The following is a 26073-nucleotide window of genomic DNA, read 5'->3' as shown; positions in this document are numbered from 1 at the left end:
ACATTTGCTGCTGCAACTGGGTAGCATTCTTTTCTTTGTCAGTAGCATTTGCTTTGAAACAGCTGTTCACTTTCTCCAAGAAGTGAGCAAGAGTGATCATGTAGTGCAATCTCCTGTTCACCTCCACCCAGACATAGTATTTAGGGTGATATCTTGACCTCATTGACATGGAAGAGGTTTCCTCCCTCCTCACCTTTAACAGGCACCTCTAGATCCTTTCGTGTGAGGTGCTGCAAAAGTGGACTTGATTCATGAAAATAATTTTGTAGAAAACAGCCTAGATGTTTACTGTTAGTATTTATCTTGAGGATGATAATATCCCATTGTTCAGTGTTCCCTTTCCTTGCGTGTTTCCAGGTTGCCATGGTTTCTGGTAGCTCTTCCTTGCTTCTTCCTGTCTGTGAATTAACATATATAAATGTGTTTTCGCTGAAGTTGAGAGCATATGATGGCACATGACAGAACAATGTGTTACTGAGTGCAGAGGTTGAGTTTGTTCACAAACGAACATAGGTATTAATTGTGTAGTGACTTCAGGGCTGGATCTTGCAAATACTTACTTGCACAAGTAAACAGTGTATGAGAGGAATGCCATTTAAATGAATCTGTTCTCAGGATCAGGACTCAGGCTGTTGATATTAATTTGAAACAATGAAGATTTGTGTAATTGAAGTGGCTTTCTAATGAAAAATAAATAAGAAAATTTCAAGTTCATGTGCTTTAATTGCAGTATTATGTTGCCTTAAAAGTCCTCAGAAATCAGCATAGAGAACTTGTTTGCTTCTTAAATCTGGAGGGGTTTTCATGTAGTACTGGAAGGATTGATGAGTGTGAGATAATTCTGACATTGCCCTTCTGGTGTTAATTGCTTTATTGATTTTTTTCCCTTTAAATTGAATACTAATGAGGCATTGGGCACAGTCCTTTGAAATCCATGTCCTCTGCAGATCCCATCAGGCAGAGGCAGTTTCCAAGCAGTGCCCTCGATGCTCTCTGCTCTGCAGCAGGGCTTGTGCTCAGGACCTGCAGGATGGCTCACCCTTGCCATCCCTGATGGAGGTGTGCTGAGCCTGCACAGGGGTGTGATGAGTTTGTCATGTGGTGGATATGAAGTCACTTTTTTCCCAAGGTCAGGTATGGGACAGCTCTTCCTGGTGAGCTGCTCTGTGTTGCACTTGGCTTCCACGAGGAAAAGAGATCTCGTGGTGCCTTTCCTCTCAGGTGGCATCGTTTGAATCATCTGAACCAGTAATGGAGGAGTGAGAAGGTAATTTTTCATGAGATTACTTGGAGATGTTTTAAATTTATTTTTGAATCTTCTGTAACTTGTCTTGGAAATGTTTCTAGTCCAATGCCCGTGTATTTGACTTGTGTATACTCTTATTTTCCTTTTTTTCTTTCTGTGGTTGACAAATAAAGTGACATAAAAACTCCATGTTGACATTTTTAAGGGACTGGTTTGGTTTCACACAATATGGAGCTTAGTTTGTGATTTGGCAGTCCAAGGTCAACTTCTCACATGCCTACAGAGGGGCATCCTCAGAGAGCTGCACTTGGGAGCTCAAGAGTTGTTTTAGCATATGAGCAGCTTTTGGGTTTAGGGTTTTTTCTGCTATATAAACCTCCCTAAAGCTAATTATTCTTGACAGTCAAAACATCTGTTATAAACAGATATAGAACACCCAAGGCTTCTACCTTGAATTTTCTTCAGATTTCCATAAAGTTTTATATGCATTTATAAGTTATTCAAGAAAATGAAAAGAACTGAACGTTTCTTACCAAGCAGTTCCAGAGCAGTAAAATGCCTGGGGACCCGTCTTGCTTGGCTCGTTAGCTTTCTTATTAACTAATAAATGAGGCTCCAGATGGCCAGAATTTTGCTAGAACTGAGATAATTTTCTTTCAGATGAAGAATTTATTTTAAAACTTCAGCTGAGAAGAAATCTGTGTGTTGTACTTTCTCACTGCTTACCATTTGCCATGGCGGGGTATTCACAGGAGCTGAGTAGTTAATTAAGTAGCTCAAAATTGCAAAATGTGTCAGCATGTACCACATACTTGACAGTAGCTGCCTGTAGAAGATAAAGCAAACAGTTGCAGCAGCAGTATAATGAAGATTTATGGCTTTAGGACACAGGCATATGTGGGAGAAGAATTTGTAATAAGGGATCAGTTTCTTCTTGTACAACTCATTACTTTTTTAGATGGCTGTAGACTTACTCAGTACTTCAGTTTGTGTTTTCAGTGGAAAGAAGTATTGCAGTACACAGTTTTTAAATGAAGTGAGACATACAAAACATGGCAGGCATGCTTGATAGGAAAAATTAAACTTTTTAAAATGTCAGATCAGTTGTTATTTATGATCTAACTCAGAGGCTGTTTTTACATTAAGCTTTTGTACCATCTTCTCTAGGAGTTACATGGAGTGTAGTAAATAATGCCTGCTGTGTGTTGTCTAAGAGCATCAGCCATTTAGAAATCTTGTCACAGCAATCCCAAAGTCCTTTTCCATCCTAGTGACTTGCTTAATTTTTTTATTTCTTTCGCTGAAGCTACTCCCCTTGTGTGTCTCCTAGTCCAAAGGCATCACTATGCTTCTACCAGTGTGCAGCTGAAGCCAGCATTTTGAATACTGTAAAACAATTTTCAGTTTTGATCTGCCCCTGGATTCTTTTCCTGAAATTAATAAATGTGCAGTTACCTGCAAATACACATTTAAATATCATTTTCAGAAGAAAGCTTCAGTTCTGGCAGTTTTCAAGGTCACACGTTGACTGTTCTGGTATTGGGAAGCTTTCAGAGGAGTTTCATTAATGTGTTTGTGGTTGAAGTTGATGCTGCATGTTGTGCCATGAGAGCTGTCCTGGAGACTCAGGGCTGGAGGTGTGCATTGCTGCCCCTGAGCACCTCCCTTGCCTGATCCACTTGGCTCTTCATCCTTCGGTTAATAAATCTCTTTGTAGACATAGGAATGCTTGATATGGAGTCCTTGGGGTTGTGGAGAAGCAACACTCAAGGCATGGGCAGGTTTGCACTCCGGTAAAGGAACCTTGGCTCTGTGTGCCAGGTGGGGGTCATGGCTGTGTGGTAGTTTCTGTCTGCTGTTGCACTAAAGGTTAAGTCTCCCCCACCAGGGAAACAATTCTTTCCTTCTCAGTTTTCAGATCCAGATGTCTCTTCAGTGAATGGGTGTCTGTGGTCAGTGTGCTGCAGCACTGGAAAACTGCCTGTGTGAAACAGCTGGGTCCTGCATGTTATAATGGACAAGAGAGCCACTTAAAAACTATTCCACAAATAGCCATTTGTGGTGGGGGAAGAGGTTGAAGTTATGCTTTATTCTGGTCTTTTGAAATGCGTTTTGTCTTGCAAGTACATAATTAATCTCTTAATAAGTACTATCTCAAGTAGATACCTAATCTCTTAACTTTTGGTTTCTTAATAAACAGTTGGGTGAAATGGGCAAGAAGATACTTTGGGTAATTCTCTGTGGGTGCAACTTCATTCATGTCAGAATGGCTGGAATCAGTTCTGCTGATGGCATGGTACCACCACCACCACTCATTGCATAATGGCTGGGTTTTAATTAGCTCCTGTGTGATTTAGCTCCCTTTTCTTCATCACAAATTGATTTGCCTTCCCAAAGTGAAAGTTGAAAGGCATCAGAATTGAGGTGCTTGACCTCATAGAATTATTTTTTCTTCCATTTCTTTAAAAGATACAGACTGTGAGCTTGCTAGTGTTTTCTGACTGTTCATGTTCTCTGTGTCTGTGATAAAAGTTTGTGCTGTGGGGTGACTTGAAAAAAGGTCCTCTTGAGGAGGAAAAAGGAAATTAAAACAAGCCACCCAAGATTTGTGATGATGGTTGGATTATGTTTGATTTGGGTTATGTTGGATTATGCTTGAACCAGGTATTCTGGGGGGCATTTTGTTAGTTCTTATACAGGATATGGCTTTATGCAGTTTTGTTTGCATGTGAACAATATGAATATTTAAAATGTTGGGTTTGTTCTTTTCTGGAGTAAATGCATTTATTTGTGAGAGGCCTTTTAGAAAACCAAGGGGGGTATGAGTGGAACAAATGAAAATTTTCCCTAAGGGAGAGTTTCCCATTTTGTTTTGGCATTTGGCTTTTAATGACGTACTATAGAAATGTAAGCTCAGGACACTGGTAAAAATGAAGCTCATTAACTTTTAAACTGATGATATAAACTATCCTAAATATGGCCAAGTAGCAAAGTAACTGGATCCCTACTGGTTAATGTGTTAGTTCTGAAATAAAAAAGCTGGGGCCCAGTACAGTGTGTAGAACATTAAAATTAAAATAACAACCCCTGCTGGTGTTCAGAGCTGGTCACTTGTAAAGAGCAGGTTATAATTAATATGCTCTTATTAACCAGATGATGCCTTTGCAGTTCACAGTTACTTTATTTTATGGAAAACCAGTGTTTGTTTATAGAGTAATATGATTAAGGAATCACAGGAGTAGGGTAAAAAAATACCACAATGTGCTGAGAAGACATAATTTATTCTATCAAAACTGTTTCTAGAATTTGAAGTATGTGTGAGACTTGATGTGCACATGCAGCCTGGTCAGTGCCACCAGGGAGGATTTTCCCTTTGAATGTTCCTGCTGTCACGTGCTTAGGCACAGGAATCATTGAGATAATGGAACATTTTCTTCTTGATTAATCCAGTTAAGCATTAAGAAAAAATAATTGTGTTGGTGTAAAAGGCAGAACTGGCTCAGAGCTTGCAGTTCCGTGTTCCTCATTGAAGCAGGGATTGATACAGTTGGAGAGAGTATCTAAAAGGGATGGAGATACCAGGTGGGAAAGAACTATTTGAACTGGCCATCAATAACTGCTGGGGCATGGGAATTCAGGTCTCATACTTGAGGAACTGGTTAGAACATGGGAGCCTGCTGCATTCCGTAGGGAGATCTGGTAAATGCACTTGTCCTGGGAAGAAGCTCAGTTGTTGCTGGAGTCCAGTCCCACATTCCCCAGTTAGTACAGTGAAAGTGCATGTCCAAAGGCTTTCAGTTATTTTTATTTCAGTCTGTATCTGTCTCCTCTCCCTCAGGCGGAGCCATGAGGCAGTGGCCTTGATTTCCATTTTGATTACAAATGCTAATGCTGCCCTTCCCTACACCAGGAAAGGGCCTTCGCTTTGGAAAGAAAAGGGCTGAAAATATCTGTGTGCTTTTGGGACGCATATTGTGTTTTGAGAGGAAAAAAATCTCTCTTCAAAATCCAATCAGAAGAGGACCTCTTAAGTTTGGTGCTTGAAAAGATCTCCATGACAGAGGCAAAGCCCTCGCTCCATTTCCTGCCCCATTTTCAGCTCTGTTTTATGAAAAGATCACTGTCTTCTGGACCAGACTCCAGAGAAACTGCTGCTTAATTACGTGCTATCACACAGGAGAGTCTCCATGATGGTTTATTACCCTTTTACAAGCAAATGTACTGTAGTGTCAAACCCTTCCTTCCTGCTGAGCTGAGGGGCCTGGTGTTGGTTCAGGGCCTGCCTTGTTCCCGAGGGGTTTGCCATGAACCAAAACAAGTCTCCTCTAGGCTGGGCTGAACACTGTAAGCTCACTCACAGAGATGTTTATGTATCTCCCAAATGATACCAAGACACTGCTGAAATCAGCCCTAAATCCATCTCAGGTAATAAACCTTGAATTACCTGAGAGCATTTTGGTGTGGACTCTGTGCCATTAAATAGTTTCTCTGTTATGCTCTATGACTTTGAAATTTGCTTATTCTGTAATTAAAAGTATCTTACCTGGGAAGTCCAAAGCCTTCACTCGCTGGTTCAGCTTCTCCCTGCCTGAGGCAGGACTGATGAATAAATAAATCTTTACAGCTGCTGCAGGTACTAACTTCTTACAGAAAGGACAAACAGGAAAGGCCAAAGCAAGAATATTCAGACACCAGACTGACTTGGCTCAAGGAAGAGTCAAGTCCAAAAGGCAGTGTCAGGATTGTCCCTGTGGTTCATGTTTGCTACTGTAGTTTTCCGTACATCTGGCACAGCCACACATCATCTTGGCACTCACAAGAGCATCTCAATTGCTGCTGGGGATGGTTTTCAGCAGGAGAACCAGAATGACTGCAAAAACACAGTCCCCTTCTTCCACTTTGAAGAAATAAAATATTGGTTCCTGACATCACTGTACTGGGACAGAGGGTAAAGGAGCTCTCAGACTTGCTTGTGTCTAAGGCTGCACCTTTCCAGCTGGGACAGCACTTCCCCACCTGCACCCACATTTTTCTGGCTGCGAGATAACAGCAAGGAGAGGTGATCCTGCTTGTGTAAAGAGCAGCAGAATGCAAGCAGCAGCATTTTGGGCATGCTGGCAGAGCTGCTCTCATGGCTTTGTAGAGGCATGAAGCCCTAGGCTACCAAGGATGGGGATAACAGGCATTGTACCATAGTGGCATTTCCTCTGCAGGCCGTGTTTGTGTGTCCCAAGATGCTGTAAAATGAAGGGGAGAGGCAGCTGTGTCTGTCATACACTTTATTTTTCATGTGGAGCTTGGCTGATAAATAGGACTGAATTAAAGCAACACTTGTGAAAAATAAAACCCAACCATGACTCAGAAGTGCAAAATTGCCTTCCGTGTGTCCAGACACCATGAGGTTCTGGTTTGCTGGAGACAGCACATGAATGTACCAGCAAGGCAAAGGCTTCAGCTTATTGATATCCTAAATGCAAACAAGACACCTGGTACAGAATATGGCTTTGTTGCTGGGTAGCCACCTGTGACCCTGAGAAATAGCTTCTGTTAGGTCACTGGTGAGTTTTTCCTCTAGTCTCCATTTACAAGTCGTGGTGCTGTCTCCACTCAAACCACTGAGCAAGGGCTGCAGAACAGTAAGTGCTGTGAAACTAAAATAAACAAAAAACAATGGTAAAAGCCAAGAACAACAAATCCTTGCCCACCTCCATTGCATTTGGACATGGCTCATCTATCCACAGCACCAGTAGAAGCAGGCAGTTCCTATGGTGGAGGAGTGGTTTGTGATGGGAAGACTTAAGACTTGCAAAGGATCAGAAAAACTAACAAGTGCATCCCAGGTATGAAATTACAGTAACAGGTTGCCTAAGGCTGAGAAAGATCTTCATTGCATCATCCCATCAGGCGCACAGCTGGCGGCAGCTGAAGTAGCTATGGCTGTCCCTTTGCACATTCCACCCTATTTCCTGCTCACCTGTTTTTGCAGCTCTGTGAAGGAACTAGCTTGATTCCAGAGGACAAAGTGTGGCACGAGATGTTGTGTACTCGGTCTTGTGGTATTCTGAGAAGTGTCTGGCAAAACGTTCCCAAAGAAAACATCAGTTACCTCCTCGTGGGGCAGGGATGAGAGCTGTAGGGAATGAGCAGAGTGTGGGGCTAATTTGGTGCCTGGTGCCAAGGTCTGTAATACTGGTACCTTCCCAGAAGTGTATCTGGAAAGGAGTTTACCAACCAACCAGGTCACCCAACGAGGTAAGGACAGCAGCCTGGGGGGCACTGCTGCCAGCAAGTACAACCACCCCACATCCTCGGGGATCTTGGTCCCTCGGTTTTTTTCCAAGAGTGATGTGGAGACCTCCATCCCCCAGCACTTCCTGTGCTGCTTGTGCAGGGAGCCAGCAAGTGCTGCCTGGTGCTGCCCACAGCAGCTGGCATGCCCTGGTGGGTTTGCAATTCCAGGCAGCAGCGGCACAGGAGTGATTTTGTGGCTGCAGCTGCCATCCCAGGCTGCCCGAGGCTGTGCCCAGCAGGCTCCCTGCGAGACAGGGGGCAGTGGCAGCCTTCACCTGCTGGCCTGGCACCAAAGCTGGTGCTGGGCTGGAGAGCCTCAAATGTGCCCGTGTGCTGAGGCAGCTCTGCCAGGCAAGCCCAGGAGTCAAACGGCATCAGTGGCACAGTCCCACCACAGTGCTGGGGGTTTCCTGCAGCTCTGGGGCAGAGGAGCCCCAGGGCTCAGGAATCCTGCCAGCCCCTGTAGCCTCCTCAGCAGGTGCCAGCTGAGGGACAGAACGTGGAGCCAGACAGCAGGCAGGACTGGCTTTGCCCAGTTGCAAGACCAGCATGGAGGGGAGAGCTTCACCCACGCTGCCCTCCGTGTTTCTGCTTGGGGCTGTATGGGGGTCATGGACGGAGAAAGAAAATCGTTGTGCCTAATCCTGTTCAAAAAGTTTCCTTTGGTTTTTTTCCATTTTCTTTTTCTCCATCTTAGTGTAGAGGAATAGCCTTGGGATCTTCTGCAGGGGCAGTGTGTCTGTGAACACATCTTGTTTAGAGTTTGATGAGAAGTTTGTTTAACTGGTTGAGTACCATGTGACAACAGCACTGTTTGCTTGTCATTTGCTGATACATAGCTGGGAGCAGCAGGTTTTCCTATGAGGCCACGTTCCAAAGCCTTGGGATCCCACGTGTGTTTTTAGAATTCAGCAGTAAAAACCAGTAGCATCTTCAAACCGTCTTATTTCCTATACCACCACATTCCAGCTAGGGCTGTGTTTTCATTTACTTTCTTGACTTCAAAGTGCAAAGCCAGGGAGCAAACCAGAAGTGATCAGGCAGCTGTTCAGGCACTAGGAACAAGGAGAGCAATTTGATAAAGCAAAAAGCCCAACTCTTTACATACACCCCACACCGAGGCTTGGTCAACAAGCAGCACTGAATACATTAAATGGATTTCCACCAACTTGCCTGGAGAGCTCTTCATTTCAGTGCATGGTTTGGGCTCTGGGACAGATGTTACTCAAAAGGAAAAAACCCCAACTTTATTCCCCATTTCTCAACATATTTGCTGCAGCAATGCCTTTCCTTCATGTGCAAGAAGAGCTCAAGGTCAGCAGGGTACAACTGCATCTTCTCCCTCTGCAGGCTGCAGCTGGCACTTCCCTGCGTGCTGAGTCCTCGATCAGGAGCCAGCTGGGCTGCTCCAGCCAGTCCCTCTCGGTGCAGGGCTCCCACCAGCCTGGCCTGGAGCAGCAGCTGGAAAGCAGCACGACAGGGGCAGCAACTTGCACATGGGTGTGTTTTTCTGTCAGTCCCCGGGGCTGTGTCTGGCAAATGTTGCCGGCTCGGCCTCCAGCACCTGGAGGGAGGGGGGATGGGATAAGCTCTTCCTGAGATCTCCCTTGCTGTGCTCCAGTTCATTTTTGACATCTCCCAGAGCACGATCCCTGCTGTCAGAGATACCCCTGGTGTTCCTCACGCTTCTCCCCATCCGGTGGTTGAGTTCATAGCTTGTTCTTCTGTCTCATGGTTAAAAAAATATATATTTTATTTTTCATCCTCGTCTCCCTCGCTCATGCTGCTGAGGGAGGCAGAGGCAGCTTTTGGAGAAGAGGGAGGGGAGGTCTTATTGATGACCCAGGGTGGAGATGGAGAACGGGATGGCGAGCGGCCTCGTGTAGGACTGCTGTTTGGGCTCTGCCGGGGAGAAAAAGCCTGGAGCATTCGGCCACTTCGTTCCTGGAACATCTGCTTCTGCAAAAGCAAAGTGAAAAGATGCTCTTTGAGTAGTGCACAGAGGGAAAGGCTGGGGGCAGGCAGGGGTTGCACTGTGCCTCTCACCAGGGAGGGAGCAGGGAGCCTTTGGCTGCTTTGCCTCTGCTGTGCTCATGATAACCTGGTCCTTGCATGCAAGTTTTTACCTCAGCTGGGCCACCCCCAGTGTGAGAACGCTGTGTGTACTGGCCCAAGCCACACAGGGGGGACTCCCTTTGTATTTTTTGTATGCGTTGGTCACACTCTTGTCTCAAATGGTCAACATTCCTAGTTCCCACGGCCTTTTCCTTCTAGAATGTTGGGAAGGACCACTCATCTGCTCCTGAGCTTCCTGGCTTTCCAAGCCTTTACTCCTCCTTCCCTTTCCAAGGGAGACAGCCTGGTGCCTGCCAAATACTGGTAGCCACTTCCCCAGCTCCCCGGAGCAGGCACAACCCAAACCCATAAATTGGGGGTGGGAATGTCAGAATTCGGGTGTCTGTCGAAAAGAGAAAACACTTGCAGGCTCTATGTTCTGCTTGGAGCTTTATTGTCACTTTTGCTTTGTTAAACTGAGTGAAGGCCTGCCAGAGCTCGTGGCATGGAAGAGACACCTCTGCAGCCAAGCAATCTGCTACACTAAGGCAAGTGCCTCTACTCATTAGCAGCAATGTGGCCTTGCATCATGCTGGGTTATGGAAGACATGGCATGTGCTGTGCAGCTGCTGCAGGCTTCACATGGAAGATGCCAACTCCGAGTGCCCTGCTGCTCCTCCTGGGGATGGGGAGCAAGAAGTCACAACCTCGGCTGAAGTACTGGCAGTCGGGTCACAGGCGATGCTCGGCTGAAAGAAGATCCAGCCCACCAAAGTTAAGTTGCCACTTGGGTCTGAGAGGAAAATACTTGAGCAGAACATATGGGTTTGCCTGTTTGAGCAGCTGCAAACTTGATCTCAGCTAAGTTTTCACCTTGTTCCTATTCCCCTTCCCTCTGCAATGACTCTGCTCTGTGCTGACCTTCCTCCCAGCCACAGAGCATCTGGCTGCTCGTCTTGCTTTTTCTCCCCCTTTGAAACTCAGTATTCCCTGCCAGCAGAGAGGCAGATGCTGGTTTCCCCTCAGGTTTCTGGGTGTTTGCTAAATCCCAGGGCTTAAAAATCAAGCACCAATACTGAACTTGGCTGTTCTTCTGTGAGCTCCCTCTCCTAAATTTGGATCTTTATCACATTTGCTTTATTGACTTAGTTTTAGAGCCTGGACGTCGCTGCAGTGCAGAATGGCAGAACAGTCCCTGCCTGGAGCTACACTTACCAAGGCTCTCATGCATAAAACCCCATGGTGTTAATCTACCCCTGCACTACTGCTAGGTCCAAATCAGTCGAGACTTCCTAAAATCTCTATAGTTAGCAGATGGTGCTTGCTCCTGATAAACAGTTCCAGGAAGCATTCAGATGGGAGAGGATTTCTCTCCTGAGAGCTGTGGCTGAGAGCTGCAAGGATGTCACCAGGGCTGGCAAAGCCCCAGAGCCTGTTTGCAATTCAGTGGTAGGGGTGCAAAATTTCTCTTTAGAGCACAGAACTGTGAAGTTCTGTTGGCTTAATTTGTTTCACCCTCTCACTGAAGATAATCCTCAACAAATTAGAAAACATATTTGATATCAAGTCTCTTTTTCCTGGCCAATCAAAATACTTTGACTTCTTTCTGTCACTTCAAACAACTCAGTGGCATAGTGGTACTTCATGGTGGTGTGGTACCAGCGCTGGGGGACATGCAAATGTCCAGCTTGGCTTGGCCTGCACCATCCCATGTGGTGGGGGGTACTTGACTGTACCTTAGGCCAGGGATGGAAAGGGGAATCCCACCTTCCTGCTAAGTCCCTCAGCCAGGCTGTAGGACTCCTTCTTCCCAGGTCTTCAGTGAAGAGTTGTTGCTTGAACAAGCTGATGCACTCATACCTTCAGCAGGACAAGTGCCCAGCCCCTCTGCATTGGCTCCTGCATTAGAGCTGGAACCACCAGGTTGCTGGCTAAAACCACAGCTCTGAAGGAGGAGGTGGCTTCATTCACCTGCTTCAGAACACCTCTTTCTCTCCAGCTGTGCCCTAGCAGGGTCAGTAAGCCATGCCCTTTGCAGCACATACTCCTTGGGCCATTGGGTGCTGAAGAAGTAGAACAAGTGTTAATGGTTTCCTTGGAGTGCTGGAGAGTTAGACAAGGCTGGATGCACTGTGGACCTTCACCAAAGGTAAGGAAGTAATTTCAAATCCTTGATTCAAGCAAGTTCAGGTACACCAAACCAGTTTAGGGTTTGTTTTTGGCAAACTTGCACTGGGAAAAACTATCTTGCCTGTTTCTGAATTTTTCTGAATTTTTGCCTGTATGTTGATACCCCTTTACAAAGGAAATGGCAGCTGGGTGTTACAGAAGACTTCTGCTTTTGAGCTGCTGATTGTCCTAAGGCCATTTTAGGTCCAGGCTGCAGACAGGTGGTGTGGCCTAAACACCATCCCCAGGTTCTAGTTGCAACCTGTCTTATCTGAGCCCCTGCTGATGTCTGAGGTGATGCAGCTGCTTGGAAGGCAACCTTCCCTGAGTGCCCCTGCGTGCTGAGTAGGGGGAAGGCAGCCCCTTGAAGGGACACCTCATCCGAAGGGACATTTCTGAGGGAGACTGGCACAGAAACCTTGCCCTGTGAGCTGTGCTTTCTCTCCACTGACCTCAGTTGTAGGTGACTGCTTGTACATGTCTGAGAGGAGGTGGAATGGGCACCTGCACCCTGGAGTGGTGTCTCTGCCCTGCATGCCAGGCTGTGTGGTGGTCCTGCCTCATATCACAGGAAAGTTTCATGCTACACTATTTGTTTCTGACCTCTCTGTGACTCTCTTGCAGAAAACATAGACACATTTTGCACAGGTGGGCAAAATTGCCAATGAATTATAGACATCTAAACATTTGAAAACTGACATTTTGACCTCTTTCACAAACAGGCACTTTTTTGTGGATTACATGACCCTTACTTTTAGAAAATTGATGCTAGCATAAAGTGTATTATAATTATTTGTGAAATAATAATAGCATATTAATGGCATGCAAATTACTGATCTAGGAATCCAGCATGCCCATAATGATTCCTGTACTTTTAATGTCAACATTAAAAGCAACATCTAACTAACAGTGATAAGGCAAATTAACATTAATAACAGTTTTGACACTAATAGTAAGTTATCATTATTTTAAAAGTCTTTCCTGTTGCCAAGGCTCAACTGATTTTAAAAAAGCTGCACCACCTCTCAGCTTGCTGTCACTGATGCTTTTCCTACAATGCTGTGAAGAGATTTCACTCCTCTTGTTCTTAGCAAAGGTCCCTGTGATTGCACCAGATTTCCTGCTCTGTGGTCAAACACTTACTCGGGAAACAAGTTTCTAGATTTTAAAAGACCTTTGCATATCAGCTTTTCCTTAATTGAATTTGGTAAAATGTTTTATCAGCAATGGTTTTTAAAAATGCCATTAGCGTGCAGTGTTGAGTGGGCAGAGCCAGGAAATGGGATCAGTGCTCTTGAATTCTTTTCTTCTCTCTGCACAGCTAAACTCATCTCACCTCCTGTGGATTTCATGTGCTCTGTTAGCATCAGCTTTAGTTATTCAGCACCTATGGCCACAGGACCATCCCACCTGGGGAACACACAGCAAGCTCTATGGCCAACACCTCATAGAAGAAGCTTCATGTGGATGTGGACAGTGCAGGTAAACCTGGGCATTTCATCAGAAGGGTTACCTTCTTGCTCTCCCCCAGGAACATAACAGTCAATGAACAAACTGATAAATAAGCTCACTGTTCATGTGGCTGGGGCCTGTGTTGTTCAGTGATCACCTGTTTTTGCATGGACAGAAGTAACCTGTAAGATAACACAGTCTCTGTTCTGAAGCCTTCACAGCCTCATTTTAGGTTTTTCTCAACTGAGTGGTAATCAACACAGCAAGTCAGTGCAAAGATGAGAACTCCAGTAACAGGCAGGTACTGCATGACTTGAAGGCACTGAGTTGTGACACAGTATTGATATGAGCTACTAATTCACAAAAGCTCTGTGACTCTTCCTATCTGTTTACAAACAAAAGCTCTGCTGAGTTCCTTCCAACAGAAAGTGCCTTTTTAACTCGGAGTTTGCAACCAGAGCAGTGTGTCTGAAATGGTGCCTGCACTGGAGGATCTGGGCTTTCATCCCAACACAGATAAATTCTACATTCAAATTAAGCTTTGTTACTGGTTTCAATGTAGCAAAGCAAAGTCACACAAGAAAACAAAGCTTCTTGAGGTCTGGCAAGCAATCAGAACCGACAGATGGGGGCCAGGACCCTTTTGGGGCTCTGGAAGTGTCACCAATTCACCACTCAGTGCATGACTTTTGTTTGAGCAGGTTTCTCCCTGGAAAGATGATGTTTTAGATTCTCAAATGCCTTTCCAAGGCATTTTGGGACCTTTAGTAAATGGCTCTGTAAGGCAGCACATACCAATGAGAGCTTTGCAAGTGCTTCAGTTCCACCTGAGCCTTCCCCTGCTGTCATTTAGATGAGCCTGAACTTGACATGTAAAATAATTGTTTAGAACTTTGTATCAGTAGTTTTTGAAGTTACAAAATTATAATCCTCTACTCCTGAGTACAGAGCATGAAGAGAACTATTAAAAACCTTTTCAATGGTCCTGTTTTCCCTCACTATCTCCAGTGCATATCCCTGATGTTGGATTGGGTGCACTTAATGCTAATGGGGCCAACAGACTGTATTGGCCTCTTTGCTTGTGGTGCTGTGATGCAGCTCTGCTGAATGCAGTATCATGTTCAGCATCACACCTTCACAAAATACAGATATCCCAAAGAAGCAACAGCCAGAAGCAGCAAATCCTTCAGTACTGGTATGCATTAATGGCTTCAGCAACCAGGTTTGCCATTATCTTACTGTGCAGGCTTTCGAGACAAAGACTGCAGGAAAAGTATCTGCTCATGACCTGTGTTAGAGAGAAAAAATAAAAAACACTCAGACTTCCTGGGATGGCAGAATACCTACCCAAGCTCCATCAGGTCCAAACAGCTCTAAAAAGTTGCCAATAAATTCTCTGGACTTTTCTTCCCATTTCTGAATGAGGTCATGGCTCTTCTCTTCCACCTTGTAAACAAATTCTTTTGACTTTTCCTCCACATTCTTGACTTTTTCTTTCATTTTGTCCACTTGGTTTTGAAAACGGTATTTCTTCTCCTGTTTTAAAAGCGTGGTAAGAGATTAATAAAAAACTTGGAACTAATTAGCCAAAGACAGCTGAGAAGAAGAAAAAAAAAAAAACATTAATGCATCCTAACACATATGGCCTTGGTTAGCTATTCCCACGTTATTTTTATAAATGCAAGTTTAACATTTGTGGAATGAAGTGAAGAAGGTACATATTGAAAAGATTTCTCATGTGATTACTGTTTAATCCATTACATGAATTTTTCTGTATTTTCAAACTAAATGCACTTTGAAAATTATATGAATCTTGTGAAGGATCTGAGTGAGAAATTAGAGTTCAAACTTCACAGTAGGCAAAAGGCAAATCTCCCTGCATTTCTCAGCAAATGCTCCTGTTAACTTGGACCAAGATGTCTCTTTGGGCGGATTTCTGCAGAGAAGGAAAACTCTCTTCAACTCTGAGCCTGGCTAATACAGGAGCTTTGGGCCACAACACAGATGTGTGTAGGCCAGAGGCTTGTGGCCAGCAAACTTCATAGAAAACAGGGCAACTTCTAATTACTAAGTCACACAGGAAAACAGAGAGACAGAGAAGATAATATTAGGGAGCTCCTGGCAAAAGCTTCTGAAATACTTCAGGATTAAAGGGCTTTTGTCTTGAAATGCTTGTGTGCTCCACAATTTTTTTGGTACAAGCAGATAAGCAAGGCTGTGCTCTTGAAGGTGTGGTGGTTTGTGTAGAAGCACAGATCACTATTGGCTTTTAATTCTCTGTTAACTCCATTTAATGGCCGCCTGAATTTACTTTAAAAACAAGCACTGAAAAGGGGTTAATTCTAGCCCATAAATCAATAAAAGAACTGTCTTTGCAAGCCACGAGCAAAAACAAAATCCTCAAGGTCCAAAGAAATCCAACTCACTCCAATTAAAAGGTGATCAGCCGTTTTTTTAATGAGGAAACTGGTGCTCTTCTGCCTTGTAAAATCCTGGGGATTTAACTTTGAAATACAAACGGTCTTTGGTACAAATTAGTATTTCTGCATTTAAATTACTGTAAGCTGAAAAACCAGATGCCAGGAGGGTCTTCAGGATACATCAGTGTCTGAGATGGGGGGAAGCATAACTTATGCAACAGTATCTTAACCTCACAGCTGCTAAAGGATAAATTTGAGAACCCCCAAGGCATCCAGCATGCCTAATTTTAATTGATATTTGCAACTGTGTACCTTCTGGGTGGAGTACTTACAAGCAGGATTTTTTTTAAAGGTGTAGGAGACTTTAAAAAAAAGCACAGTGAAATAAATATTTATGCCCTGTGATCTGGGGTTTATCTTCCAGACTTCAAAAAACGAAACAGATATAAACTAAATTCTAATGAAATGACACAATTCAGTCCTTCACAAGGGGGTTCCCAGCTCCAGGGAGGGAGGTGGGAAGTCCTGCTGTGAGCCATCTTAGTCACAAGGGAGATTTCAGTTAAGTGGGTTGCCTTGAGGTCATATGTCAACACTTGAAACAGAAAATGAAAGAAGGTAAAGTCTACTTTCTGTAAAGTGTTTACTTCTCATTGGAGGGGCAGCTCTGTTTGTGGAAGATTAATGATCTCAGCCATCCTTTCACATGCTGCTCTTGCCATTGTGGCTTCTGAGCTCTAAGGCAGCATTATTTATGTACCAGCTTCCTAGCATACTTCCTTGTCTTTTGAAAACCATTTTAACTTTCCCTAGTAATCTCACTGCCCTGTGATTGATTTTGCCAGGGCTTTTTGTTCGATTTTTTTTTTTTAAATCCTATCACATTGTAGAGAAATTCTGCATCTCAAAATCCTTGCTCTCTGGGCTGCCTTCTCAGAACAGGAATAAAGAAAGAAATTGTGTGTTGGGTGAGTAGTTGAGCAGCCTCTGGTGGGAGGGTGGGCTCCTTCCTAGTGTGTCATTGTCACCTACCACCCAAGGAGGAAGGGGGAGCAGCAGCTTTGTTAAAAGCACAAGATAGAAATGAAGCTGCTAATTAATAGAACCAATTAAAACTACACTCAGCATACCAGTTTCTTTTAAATTGAATTATTTCCAGCTATTTTAAAAGCAGCAGGAGGAAGCTACAATTTCTTAACCCTTCCTTTACATTCAGGATGCCAGGAGGGAGTGTTTGAGGAGCAAATGCAGGTCAGTGTACTCACGTTTATAAAACTGACATTCAGCTCTTTGGCGGTGTATCCTCGCTGCAGGTTGCGCCGGGCGTACACGTCGTAGTCCCGGACGATCCGTGTGATAATATCCGACGTGGAGATGCCTTCGGTTCTCTGCGTAGGTACAAACATTCCTGAGCAAAGTGGGAAAAGAAAGCCTGCTGATAAAGCTTGGCAGGACCAGGCACTATGGCAGATAGCTGAGGATGAACACAAAAATGCCTGACCAAAGGTGAGACGCTTGCAATTCTGCCTTATTCCTAGTTCTCTCCTGTTGTTTCTGTGTCCGTGTGGGGAAGGCAAGGTTGCTGTACTATTCATTTTTTCTCAGGTCTTTAGAAAGACTAAAAATTGCCCTCTGTACAGTGTCACCTGTGATATGGAAGTTATTAGACTGGCAGGGGCTCCCAAGCCAGGAAGGCCAAACTTCACAGCTGTGGCAATTCACTGAGCAATTCTTTCCATAAGCACAGCCCTTATTTAATGCTATATAATGGAGCAGGGAGGTTTGCTGCTTGCCTTTATTTCCACTTCTGGACTGCACCATCTGACAGTCTTTGTTCTTCTGAGTAGAACAGACCAGCCTCTGGCCTTGACCAAAGCCAGGAAAAAGATGCATTACAGTAACTGGAAAACACCCTGGAGGTGCCAGTAGTTTGTAACAGGAAGGTGAAATGTAATGGTAGTGTTTCATGTCCACCCAGCATGTCAGTGGCTGCATAATCATCCTCCCTGCTCTAAATCAGTCCCCAAGAAAACCAGCCATTTATCTATACTGCTTGTATTTTCCTCAACACAACTTAAGATGTATGTGCCTTTCTAACTGCTCCTCACTGAGGCAGGAGCACCTGAACTGTTAATGCAAGTCACAAATGTAATAGTAGCTGAGTGCTGGCACACCTTGGTTTAGTAGTTTTTAGGGCTAGAAAAAAAATTACTACTATCACTTATATGTAATTGCAACATGAAACTGCTGAGAGAGGGAGAAGGAGAGAGAGAGAGATGGCTTGGGGAAAAAAAAAGTAATGCTTTGTCTCAAAATGGTGTTACAGTTACTGGGAAATTAATCCTCACACGTTCACTTGAACTAAGCAGGCATTGGTAGCTAATTTTACAGGGTTAGAAAATGACTCAGAGAAGGAATCAAGAAGCTTAGCAGCCTCTTGTGACTAAATGCTATGTGATATTTTTTCCTTCTCATCTCTAATTAATACTCTGCTAAAAAATAGATTGCTTTAATCATAAGCAGACATGTTTCCCTGATCGTTGCTTTTCAGGCTAGCAGCAGGCACTCAGGAAACTGTTTTTGGAAGCAGTGAAAACCACTTTGAGCCAGAAACCTTTATAGATAGGAGTTACAAAAATACATGAATAAAATCCAAACACCACCTTTGTTTAGCTGAAAGTGGAACTGTAGGTGAACATTACCCTTAGTCACTGACTTTGCTTTCGTATGCTTCATGTGTTGGACTGATCCATGTTTTCCAAGCTAACTGCTCCCAGATGTGCAGAGGTTTAGTCAGTGCACCATTACCCAGCTCACCGTTGCCCATACAACCTCACACCCACTGAAAGTAGTGGGGAAAACAGGAGCCCACAAGAATCTACCCAAGGAGCTCCACAGTTCCCATCAACTTTTCTGCTCTCCAACAACCTGATGTGGGAAAACGGGAGTACTGGAACTACGGAAAAATACGCAAATGCATCAACAGCACTGGTCTATTTAAAACAAAATCCATAGGAGAAAGGGGAAATTCATTATTGTAATAATGCTGCTCTGGAGCATTAGGGACTATTACAGCACTAGATCTCAAAACTCATCACAAGTAAGTTAACATTATTCCCAGTTTATATGTAGCAGAATTCAGCTACACAAGACTCAAGATGCTTCTCTGGCATCTTGTGGTAACAGACACGACAGACTACAAGTCCCTGAAACTGCAAGTCTGTATTCTCTTGTGCAAAGTTTGAGTTTCTCATTGGGTTGTGTGTGCACCATGCCTGTGCCCCATGACAGCAGAGAAGGGTGTGCCAGGTTTGGGCACTCTCATGCTCAGTCTGGTAATGATCCAGTGACACGAAGAGCTCCTGCTGTGTTGTCCTGTGCCTTAGAGAAGAAAAGCAGAATAGCTGCCTGTCCAGCACATGTGCTGCATGTTCCTTGGTGACCCATTCTTACCAGAAGTGCCTTTTATCTCTGCCTACTGAAGGAAGCTGGCATTGGCTCTGAAACTACAGAGCAGTCACTCCCAAAGGAGGGTTGTGAGTCTGATACCACAGGGAGGTTGTTCGCAAGTGGAAAAAGATCAAGCACTGCTGCTATAAAAAGCTTATTCCTTCAGCTCAGGTCAATACCTGGTCTATAGCTGTCATTGTATAGCTTGGGAAGGTCACTTTGCATGACCTATTACCATCAGGCAGATTGCTCTGGAATTTTTCCAAGCTTCCAATATACATGTTTATGCAGAACAGAAAGAGGCTGGATTTTCCAGGCTTCAAAGCAGCATCTCCAGGGAGCAGGAAAAGAAGGATGTGATTTGTTCCTCCTCCTGCACTGTTCACTGTTGCAGGATAGCTACTGCTGGCAAACAGTGGCTTAATGTTATCTCCTCAAATTTCATTCATCTTCCCTGAACTGAAGAGATATAAACTCCTAATGAGTTCAGCATCTTCATGTTCAATGTAATATGGTAGTCAACCAAACTGCTAAATAGTCACAGCAAATTAATTACTCTGATACTGATTTAAACCTTCTGCTAGTGTAATGAAAAGAACCCTCAGTGCAAATGGATCCTAGTGGCTCCTGAAAGTTGTGTGTGCTTGCCCATATTCAGGACTGGCATGTGTCAAGGAGCCATCAGTTTGCGCTTATCAAAATCTGACTAAAGTTGGCTGGGCTGCTGTGGGAACTGAACTCATTTTCATCCATTCAAAAGTCTTAGTCAAACACCGTAAAATTGTTTTAAAAACCCAGATGGGACTATTTTGTGCTAGATCTGAATGGTTTCCTTAGTGTTACGGCAGGAATTCAGCCAACGATGTCCTTTGCGGTTTTACAAAGTGAATCTTGCTGCTCAAGTCAGCAGTACTTACCATTAGGGTGTAAGACAATGTGATATTATCTCCATTGCTTCTCTCCCAGCAGTTGTGGTTAAAAGACAGTAAAAGAATTTGAGCTGAGGCTGAAAAGGAAGGTGCTAAAAATGTAAAGTTGCACTTACCTGCCTCCTTTATGTGTTTGTATACATCATCCGATCCAGCGGAAGAGTATGGGATGTCATCATGTGCTACGAAGTCAATCTGCCAGTGAACACAAGAAGAATCACATCCCACCATCACCAAATTTTGGTTTACTGGGGGATTGTGGAGAATGATCTCTTAACTTCAGCTAGCTTGCTTTTGACATTCTCATCCTAAAGCTGTCACCTAGAATATTGTACTAGATTTTGGCCTGACCCTGCTGTGTTGTACCATCAATTATGAAAAACCGGAAGTCTTGTCTCCAGAATCACTGCCACTACCACATCACTCTGACTGGCTCAGTGTGATATGCTGTACAAAACCTAAGACACATGCTCCTGCTTTTATTCCTACTGCAAAAGCAAGCAGTGAAGCCTTGGCTTTCAAAACAATGGAGGCAGGATAACTGATTTTAGACCCTTAGGGCTGTGCATATATACATGTATACCTAGGACTGTCATGCTGTCATGTTGTCACCCAGTGATGTGGACACTAAAATATAGCCTAGTTAATTATGCTTTTGTCACGATTCATATATGTTGCAAGGCAATCAATAGCATGTAAAACACCACCCTCCCTTTTAGAAGGCATGTGGTATCTTTACATATTGCACCTGTTACCATTAATAAGAAACATGCCTTTAATTCAGGACTTCAGTCACTATGTGACAACTTTCCTGGTTCACCATCTCCTTTTCTGAAAGTCAATTTATCAGTAATTCTTCAGTGTTATTCTACCCTTCAAAAATCCCAGAAATCATCTCAGCATATTGAGAAAAAAAGGCAAAATAAATGTTTTCTGACAGAGATGGAGGAAAGGAATGCTATGTACCTAATTTCAGGGACTGGAATCAACTGAATTAAATAAGTTGCTCCACTGAATACAATTTCAGACTTGCTTATTCTCAGCTGTCTGTCTGTGAAGGGGAAGGGATTGATAAGGGGAGAAATATACCTTATGTTTTTCAAGGAATTCAGGTGTCAATGTCCAGGGTGCATCTCTGATGACCTCATCCACATAACGACAGTGTCTGAGGGCTTCATATCGCTCAGTTTCATTCATCACAGTGAAGCCTTTGAATTTATGCGTTAAATCATCACTGCAAACTAAAATACAGAAGTATGAGCAAAATGGCTCCGCATTCAGTAAAATTAGGATGACTAGGATTTGATTATTCCTAGATAAATCCATTAAGCACTTAATTATTAGCTAGTGATTTTTGGGGCATTCCAGAGCATCTAAGAGTTCTGTTTGGGGTTGGCAGATACAACTGTGTAACAGTGAGAGAACCTTCTCTTTCTGGAGCTGTTGCCAGAGGCTGTAGGATATTATAGGACATCTCAGGTGGTATCCTTTACATGCTAAGGTAAACCAATTTCACTCCAAGTGGGGATTTAATGGGTTGTGCTATTTCAAGGGTGATGACCAATGTTTTGAAACCAAAGAACACAGCGTGGACAATGACAGAGCGCTCGTGAACTTCACGTATCACAAAATGGTCGAGGCAGGAAGACCCCTGGATATCACCTAATCCAAACCTCCTCCTCTCAGCAGAGTCAACTACAGGTTGCTCAAGGGCCCTGTCCAGTTGAATTTCCAAAGATGGAGACCCCTCAGCCTCTCTGGGCCTCCTCCTTCCCGCTTTTTATTTTTATGTAAACAACACTCTAAAAGGTGAATTTGCCAAAAAAGCGCAAAAGCAGAGTGGGACAGTTTCTCACTAAATAAACCCTGATGGAAAACAAGTAATGGAAAACATTAGAGGAATCTGCCTCTGAGCTTTGAGTTCAGCAGGTTTCACAGAAAGAGAAGTAAGGCTTGAAATTTCAGAAGGAAGCCCCAAGGAAAGGATTGGGAGAAGCCATGTGCTCTAGTGAAATGAGCAGAGTTAAAGGTCCAGAAATCCTGCATCTTTAACTCTGGATGCACCAATACTTTGTCCCATTGCTTTTAAAAAGAGAGGAAGCAACACCCATGTTACCAGAGGACTGTAAAAGTTAGGTATTATCTTTCTACCCACATAATGTTGTGTAAAAACCAGTGACCTTCTCCACAACCATCTCTTGTCCAACATTATAGCTACAACAGTCATTTGACACCCCACATGGAATAACGTGACACCCATTTATAGCTGGGTTGCCAGTGGTTGTCCTTCACCACAGGTCAAACCTGTGCCTTTGGATCTCACTTGCCTGTAAATGTACTTGACAAATGATAAATGCAACATTAATAGTGCTGCAGTGAAGTGTGAGAGCAGCCTTACAGCTGCTGCTTCTTTCTACTTTGAAAAATCAACCTATCAGGCAAGGCACTGGCAAAGATGCAGTCTTTTTTGAGATCTGAAATGGATATTCTTGCTGTGATGGTCATGAAGGACCTTTAAAGTAGGAAAAATGTAGGAATGCTTAAATAGCCCTGAAGCTTGTGCAAAATTCAAAGCCAGATAATAACATATATATGAATTTCAACATGCAAAATGCTACTCTATCCTATTATGTCAGTTTTGATGCCTGCTGACAAGAAATTTAATGGTGATCAAAGCATTTTCAGTAGAAAGATCCTTTCAGAGACTGTATTTATATTTATTTACAGCCTTTATGACATCTTTAGGCTACCCTCTCCTGGAAGAAAAGGTCTACCAAAATTACTGGAAAATAGTATTTTTTGCTTGAATTCTGAAGAAAGATTTGATTTTATTTTCTGATTACTATTTGTTCATGTACAATGCAGACAAGACATCCTTCTTTGTACTTCTTTTGAATCTGTCATCCTGCTCTAATGATTGATTTGGGAAAGTATAAATGTCTATTTTAAAAAGAAAAGTGATCTTAGGTCCAAATAATTGTCTTCACAACAAAAAATAGAAGAGGTTGGTTGTGGTGCCCACAAAGACGTATGACACTGGTGCTTTTGCAGCACAAATTGTATGTGGGTGTGGGAAGGTGCCCATTTTTTCAACATGCTAACACACAGTGCCTTGCTGGGAGAAGGTGCTGATGAGTGCTGGCTGCTTTGTCCTTCACTCCAAAAATAAGGGCAAAGTGAAGCTATGCCATGAATTTCAAAGGAGTCAGGCTTTTGCCCCAGAGCTCCTTCCCTTATCTGGGGCAACTCCTAATCCTTTAAAAGCAACAACAAAATGGACATCACTTGCATTTTCTTTAAATCTCAGTCTTGTACTTCCACTTGCTTCTTCTGCAAGCTGTCTGGCTAAGCAGGAAAACAAGGGAATCCTTAATGTTTCCTTCCTAACAAAGGAACTTGCCCTTTACCCCATGTGAAGCTCCATGGGAATTACCACAATTCATAAGCTTGAGTAAAACCAAAAAACATGTTTATAAGGAGATTTTGTTTTTCCTCGCTGTTGGGTCTTTCCCACCCCCCTCCAACTGTTTGGGACAAATATGCAAAATAATGTGCCTTAATATTGTCTGAAGGTTGCATTCATGTTCACTGTAAAGCATTTGAGGAGCTGAATGAAAGCTGCTGTCAAATGTTTCTGCAAGGAGTATCTCAGCCCTGGAGGCACAGGGAAACTGGAACCAAACTGCACATTTGTGAGGCTTCACTTTACTTGAGAGTAGGGCTTGTACAGCCAGCTAGGCAAGAAAGAGCCACCCTCCAGTGACTCCTCAGGCACAGGCCAACTGCTGAACAGCTGTTAGCCAGGCACACAGCAAGAGAAGAAGATATTCATAACAAAATTAAAAAGTAACCTGCATTGGGACACCTGTGAACTGCAATCACATTCCACTTACAACCTGCATTTGGGTCTTCAATGACAACGGGCCAGACTTAGCTTCTGTGATGATGCTGAAGGCTGGGTCTGGACCTGGCAGGCTGAAGTCATGGGCTGTGCATGGCTGGCAAAGGGACCAATGAGCCAGAAATAAATAATGGTTGTTCTCATTCACTCATCTCCATCTTTGAACAATTTTGAGCAAATAACTGAAAAAGGTAAATTATTCATATGGGCCTATTTTAAGCTCAGAGCCATGCAGGCACCTGCTTTAACTAGAATGGGAATTGTGTCTGTGCTGCTGAGAGCAGAATTTGACTTTTACTTTAATTGATGCAATTGTAAGATGTAATTCAAGGCAAATCACCTATAGAAAGCCCTGGAGTGAAAGCAGCATTCAAGTCATAGTGTATAAACAGCTGGGGGTGGGAGCACAGCAATAACTCTGATACTGAAGCACAGAAGCAAAAATCCAGTGCAATAAATAACTCTGATCTTACCTCCTACTAATAAGTAGCTATTTGGGAATAGAGTTTTGGCTTGCATAAGAGCTCTAGCATGGCCAGCGTGGAAGAGGTCAAATATCCCATCTGCATACACTCTGACAGGTCTGTCAGCTGTGAAGAAAGAAACACAACAGTGATTTTTCAGACCCCAAACCATTTGCACTTAATTCTGCTGGATGGCTTTTTGTTCCCAGATCAGATGACTGCAGAGATTTACTCCAGTTCTAATATTCAAAGGCACCACAGGTGAACCTGAGAGTTTTATACTGCACATTACTTGTTCTTTGTACTCTCTGCTGTTTTCTCTCATACTTACCCTATTTATTATCATCCATCATTCCCATATTCTAATTTAGCAAAAATGTCATCTTCCTGCCTCATTTGGAGTTCCACCATATGTCTTGTTCTTTTCTCTCTGCCTTTCTAATCAGTTATGCCTTATGGACTTTTTCCCATCATCTCCCGTTCCCTCCCCTCTTGCCTCGACTTACTTTTTTCCACAGTTTGCTGCTGTAAAAATTTATTGCCTACCTCCTCTGTGTAAACCTTTCACTTCACTTTTTCCAGACTTTCCCCAAGTTCTTCTATCTAATGAGCCTGTAACCTCTTTTTCTCCTGCTACCACCCTTATCACTCTTTCTGTACAGCACTTTCAGCAGCAGCCTCCAGATTGAAAAAGGACTTGCTTTTTCAAATGACATGCTTTGCCACCTCCAAGCAAAAGCCCAGCAGAGATGAAAGCAATAGAGCTCCAGGCTCCATGGACTGTGTTTCAGTGACAGCAGAGAGATGTCTCTGCAGTCAGGACATCCAAGGGTCCACAGGAGAACACTGGTCCTTGCAGAGCTGACTGGAAAGCTGCAGCTTGCTCCTACAGTGTGTACATACTTTAAAAGTTTATTTTAAATAAGTAAAATAAGTAAACAAAGGCTTTTTAAAAACAACCTCTTGAAATATAGTGGGGGTGTGAAGGATACATTTGGGACTTTATGTAAAATCATCCTGCTTCCCCAGTCCAATCACAGATGTCCAGATAAAGAAATTGGCAAATAACCTCTAAGGCCATTGAAGGTTTAATGCAATCAACAGGAACATCAGTTAAAGAAGAGTTTTCCAGCATACAGAGGCAGTATGAGTACAGAATCCAGAAGGCAGCTACTACATAACACAATTTTCAGGCTGGCTGGAGTGGGCTGGCAAGACTTCCTTCCAACCAATATCCACAAAAACATCAAACTCTAACTTGAAATGTTTTCTCTTGTTGTTTCTCCAATAGAACATAATGTAGTTGCTGGTGTCTTCTCCATTACCTGACAGCACCAGACATCAAGCTTTTGCTTTTAAGTAGAAGGCACAAACAAGCATTAATTCATGTCTGTATGGAGGAATAAGTGCTTTGGCAGTGCCCACAGTCCTGTGGACGTGCCTCTCCCCACATACCTGGTGTTCCCAGGCGGGCTTGTGCAATGGTTAACTTCTCATGGGGGGCTTGGCACTGACAGCTTGTTTCATCTGCAAATGGAGCAGGTGCTGTCAGAGTCTGGAAGGAGGAAAAAACAAAAAGAAAGTAAATTTAGTTCCACCACCAAGCAAGTAAAAAAACCCGTTTAACTGTGGCAGAATGCTGTAACCAGACTTCATGCTGGTTTGTTCTCTGGTGATTTTTGCTTTTTGGTCACCC

General features: G+C 43.5%; 1 protein-coding gene across 8 annotated transcripts in view; it reads right to left on the bottom strand.

Moving 5' to 3' along the window:
- Positions 1–6510: 6510 nt before the first annotated feature.
- PCYT1B (phosphate cytidylyltransferase 1B, choline) overlaps positions 6511–26073 on the bottom strand; it is a 40952-nt gene continuing 21389 nt past the window's right edge. For 3 of the 8 annotated variants that reach the window (XM_085050253.1, XM_085050198.1, XM_085050225.1), the window contains 7 exons: positions 25833–25932; positions 24387–24503; positions 21102–21253; positions 20129–20207; positions 16899–17041; positions 14561–14749; positions 8585–9496 (listed from right to left, as the gene is read on the bottom strand). In XM_085050253.1, the coding sequence (XP_084906379.1) occupies positions 9290–9496; positions 14561–14749; positions 16899–17041; positions 20129–20207; positions 21102–21253; positions 24387–24503; positions 25833–25932 (987 nt within the window). In that variant the 3' untranslated portion in view covers positions 8585–9289. The other 5 variants (XM_085050190.1, XM_085050208.1, XM_085050215.1 and 2 more) reach the window with 3 other exon arrangements.

The sequence above is a fragment of the Lichenostomus cassidix genome, chromosome 1 (genome assembly GCF_008360975.1).
Source record: "Lichenostomus cassidix isolate B80296 chromosome 1, HeHo_3.0, whole genome shotgun sequence".
Classification (NCBI taxonomy): domain Eukaryota; kingdom Metazoa; phylum Chordata; class Aves; order Passeriformes; family Meliphagidae; genus Lichenostomus; species Lichenostomus cassidix.
This window is presented reverse-complemented; position numbering and strand designations above follow the sequence as displayed.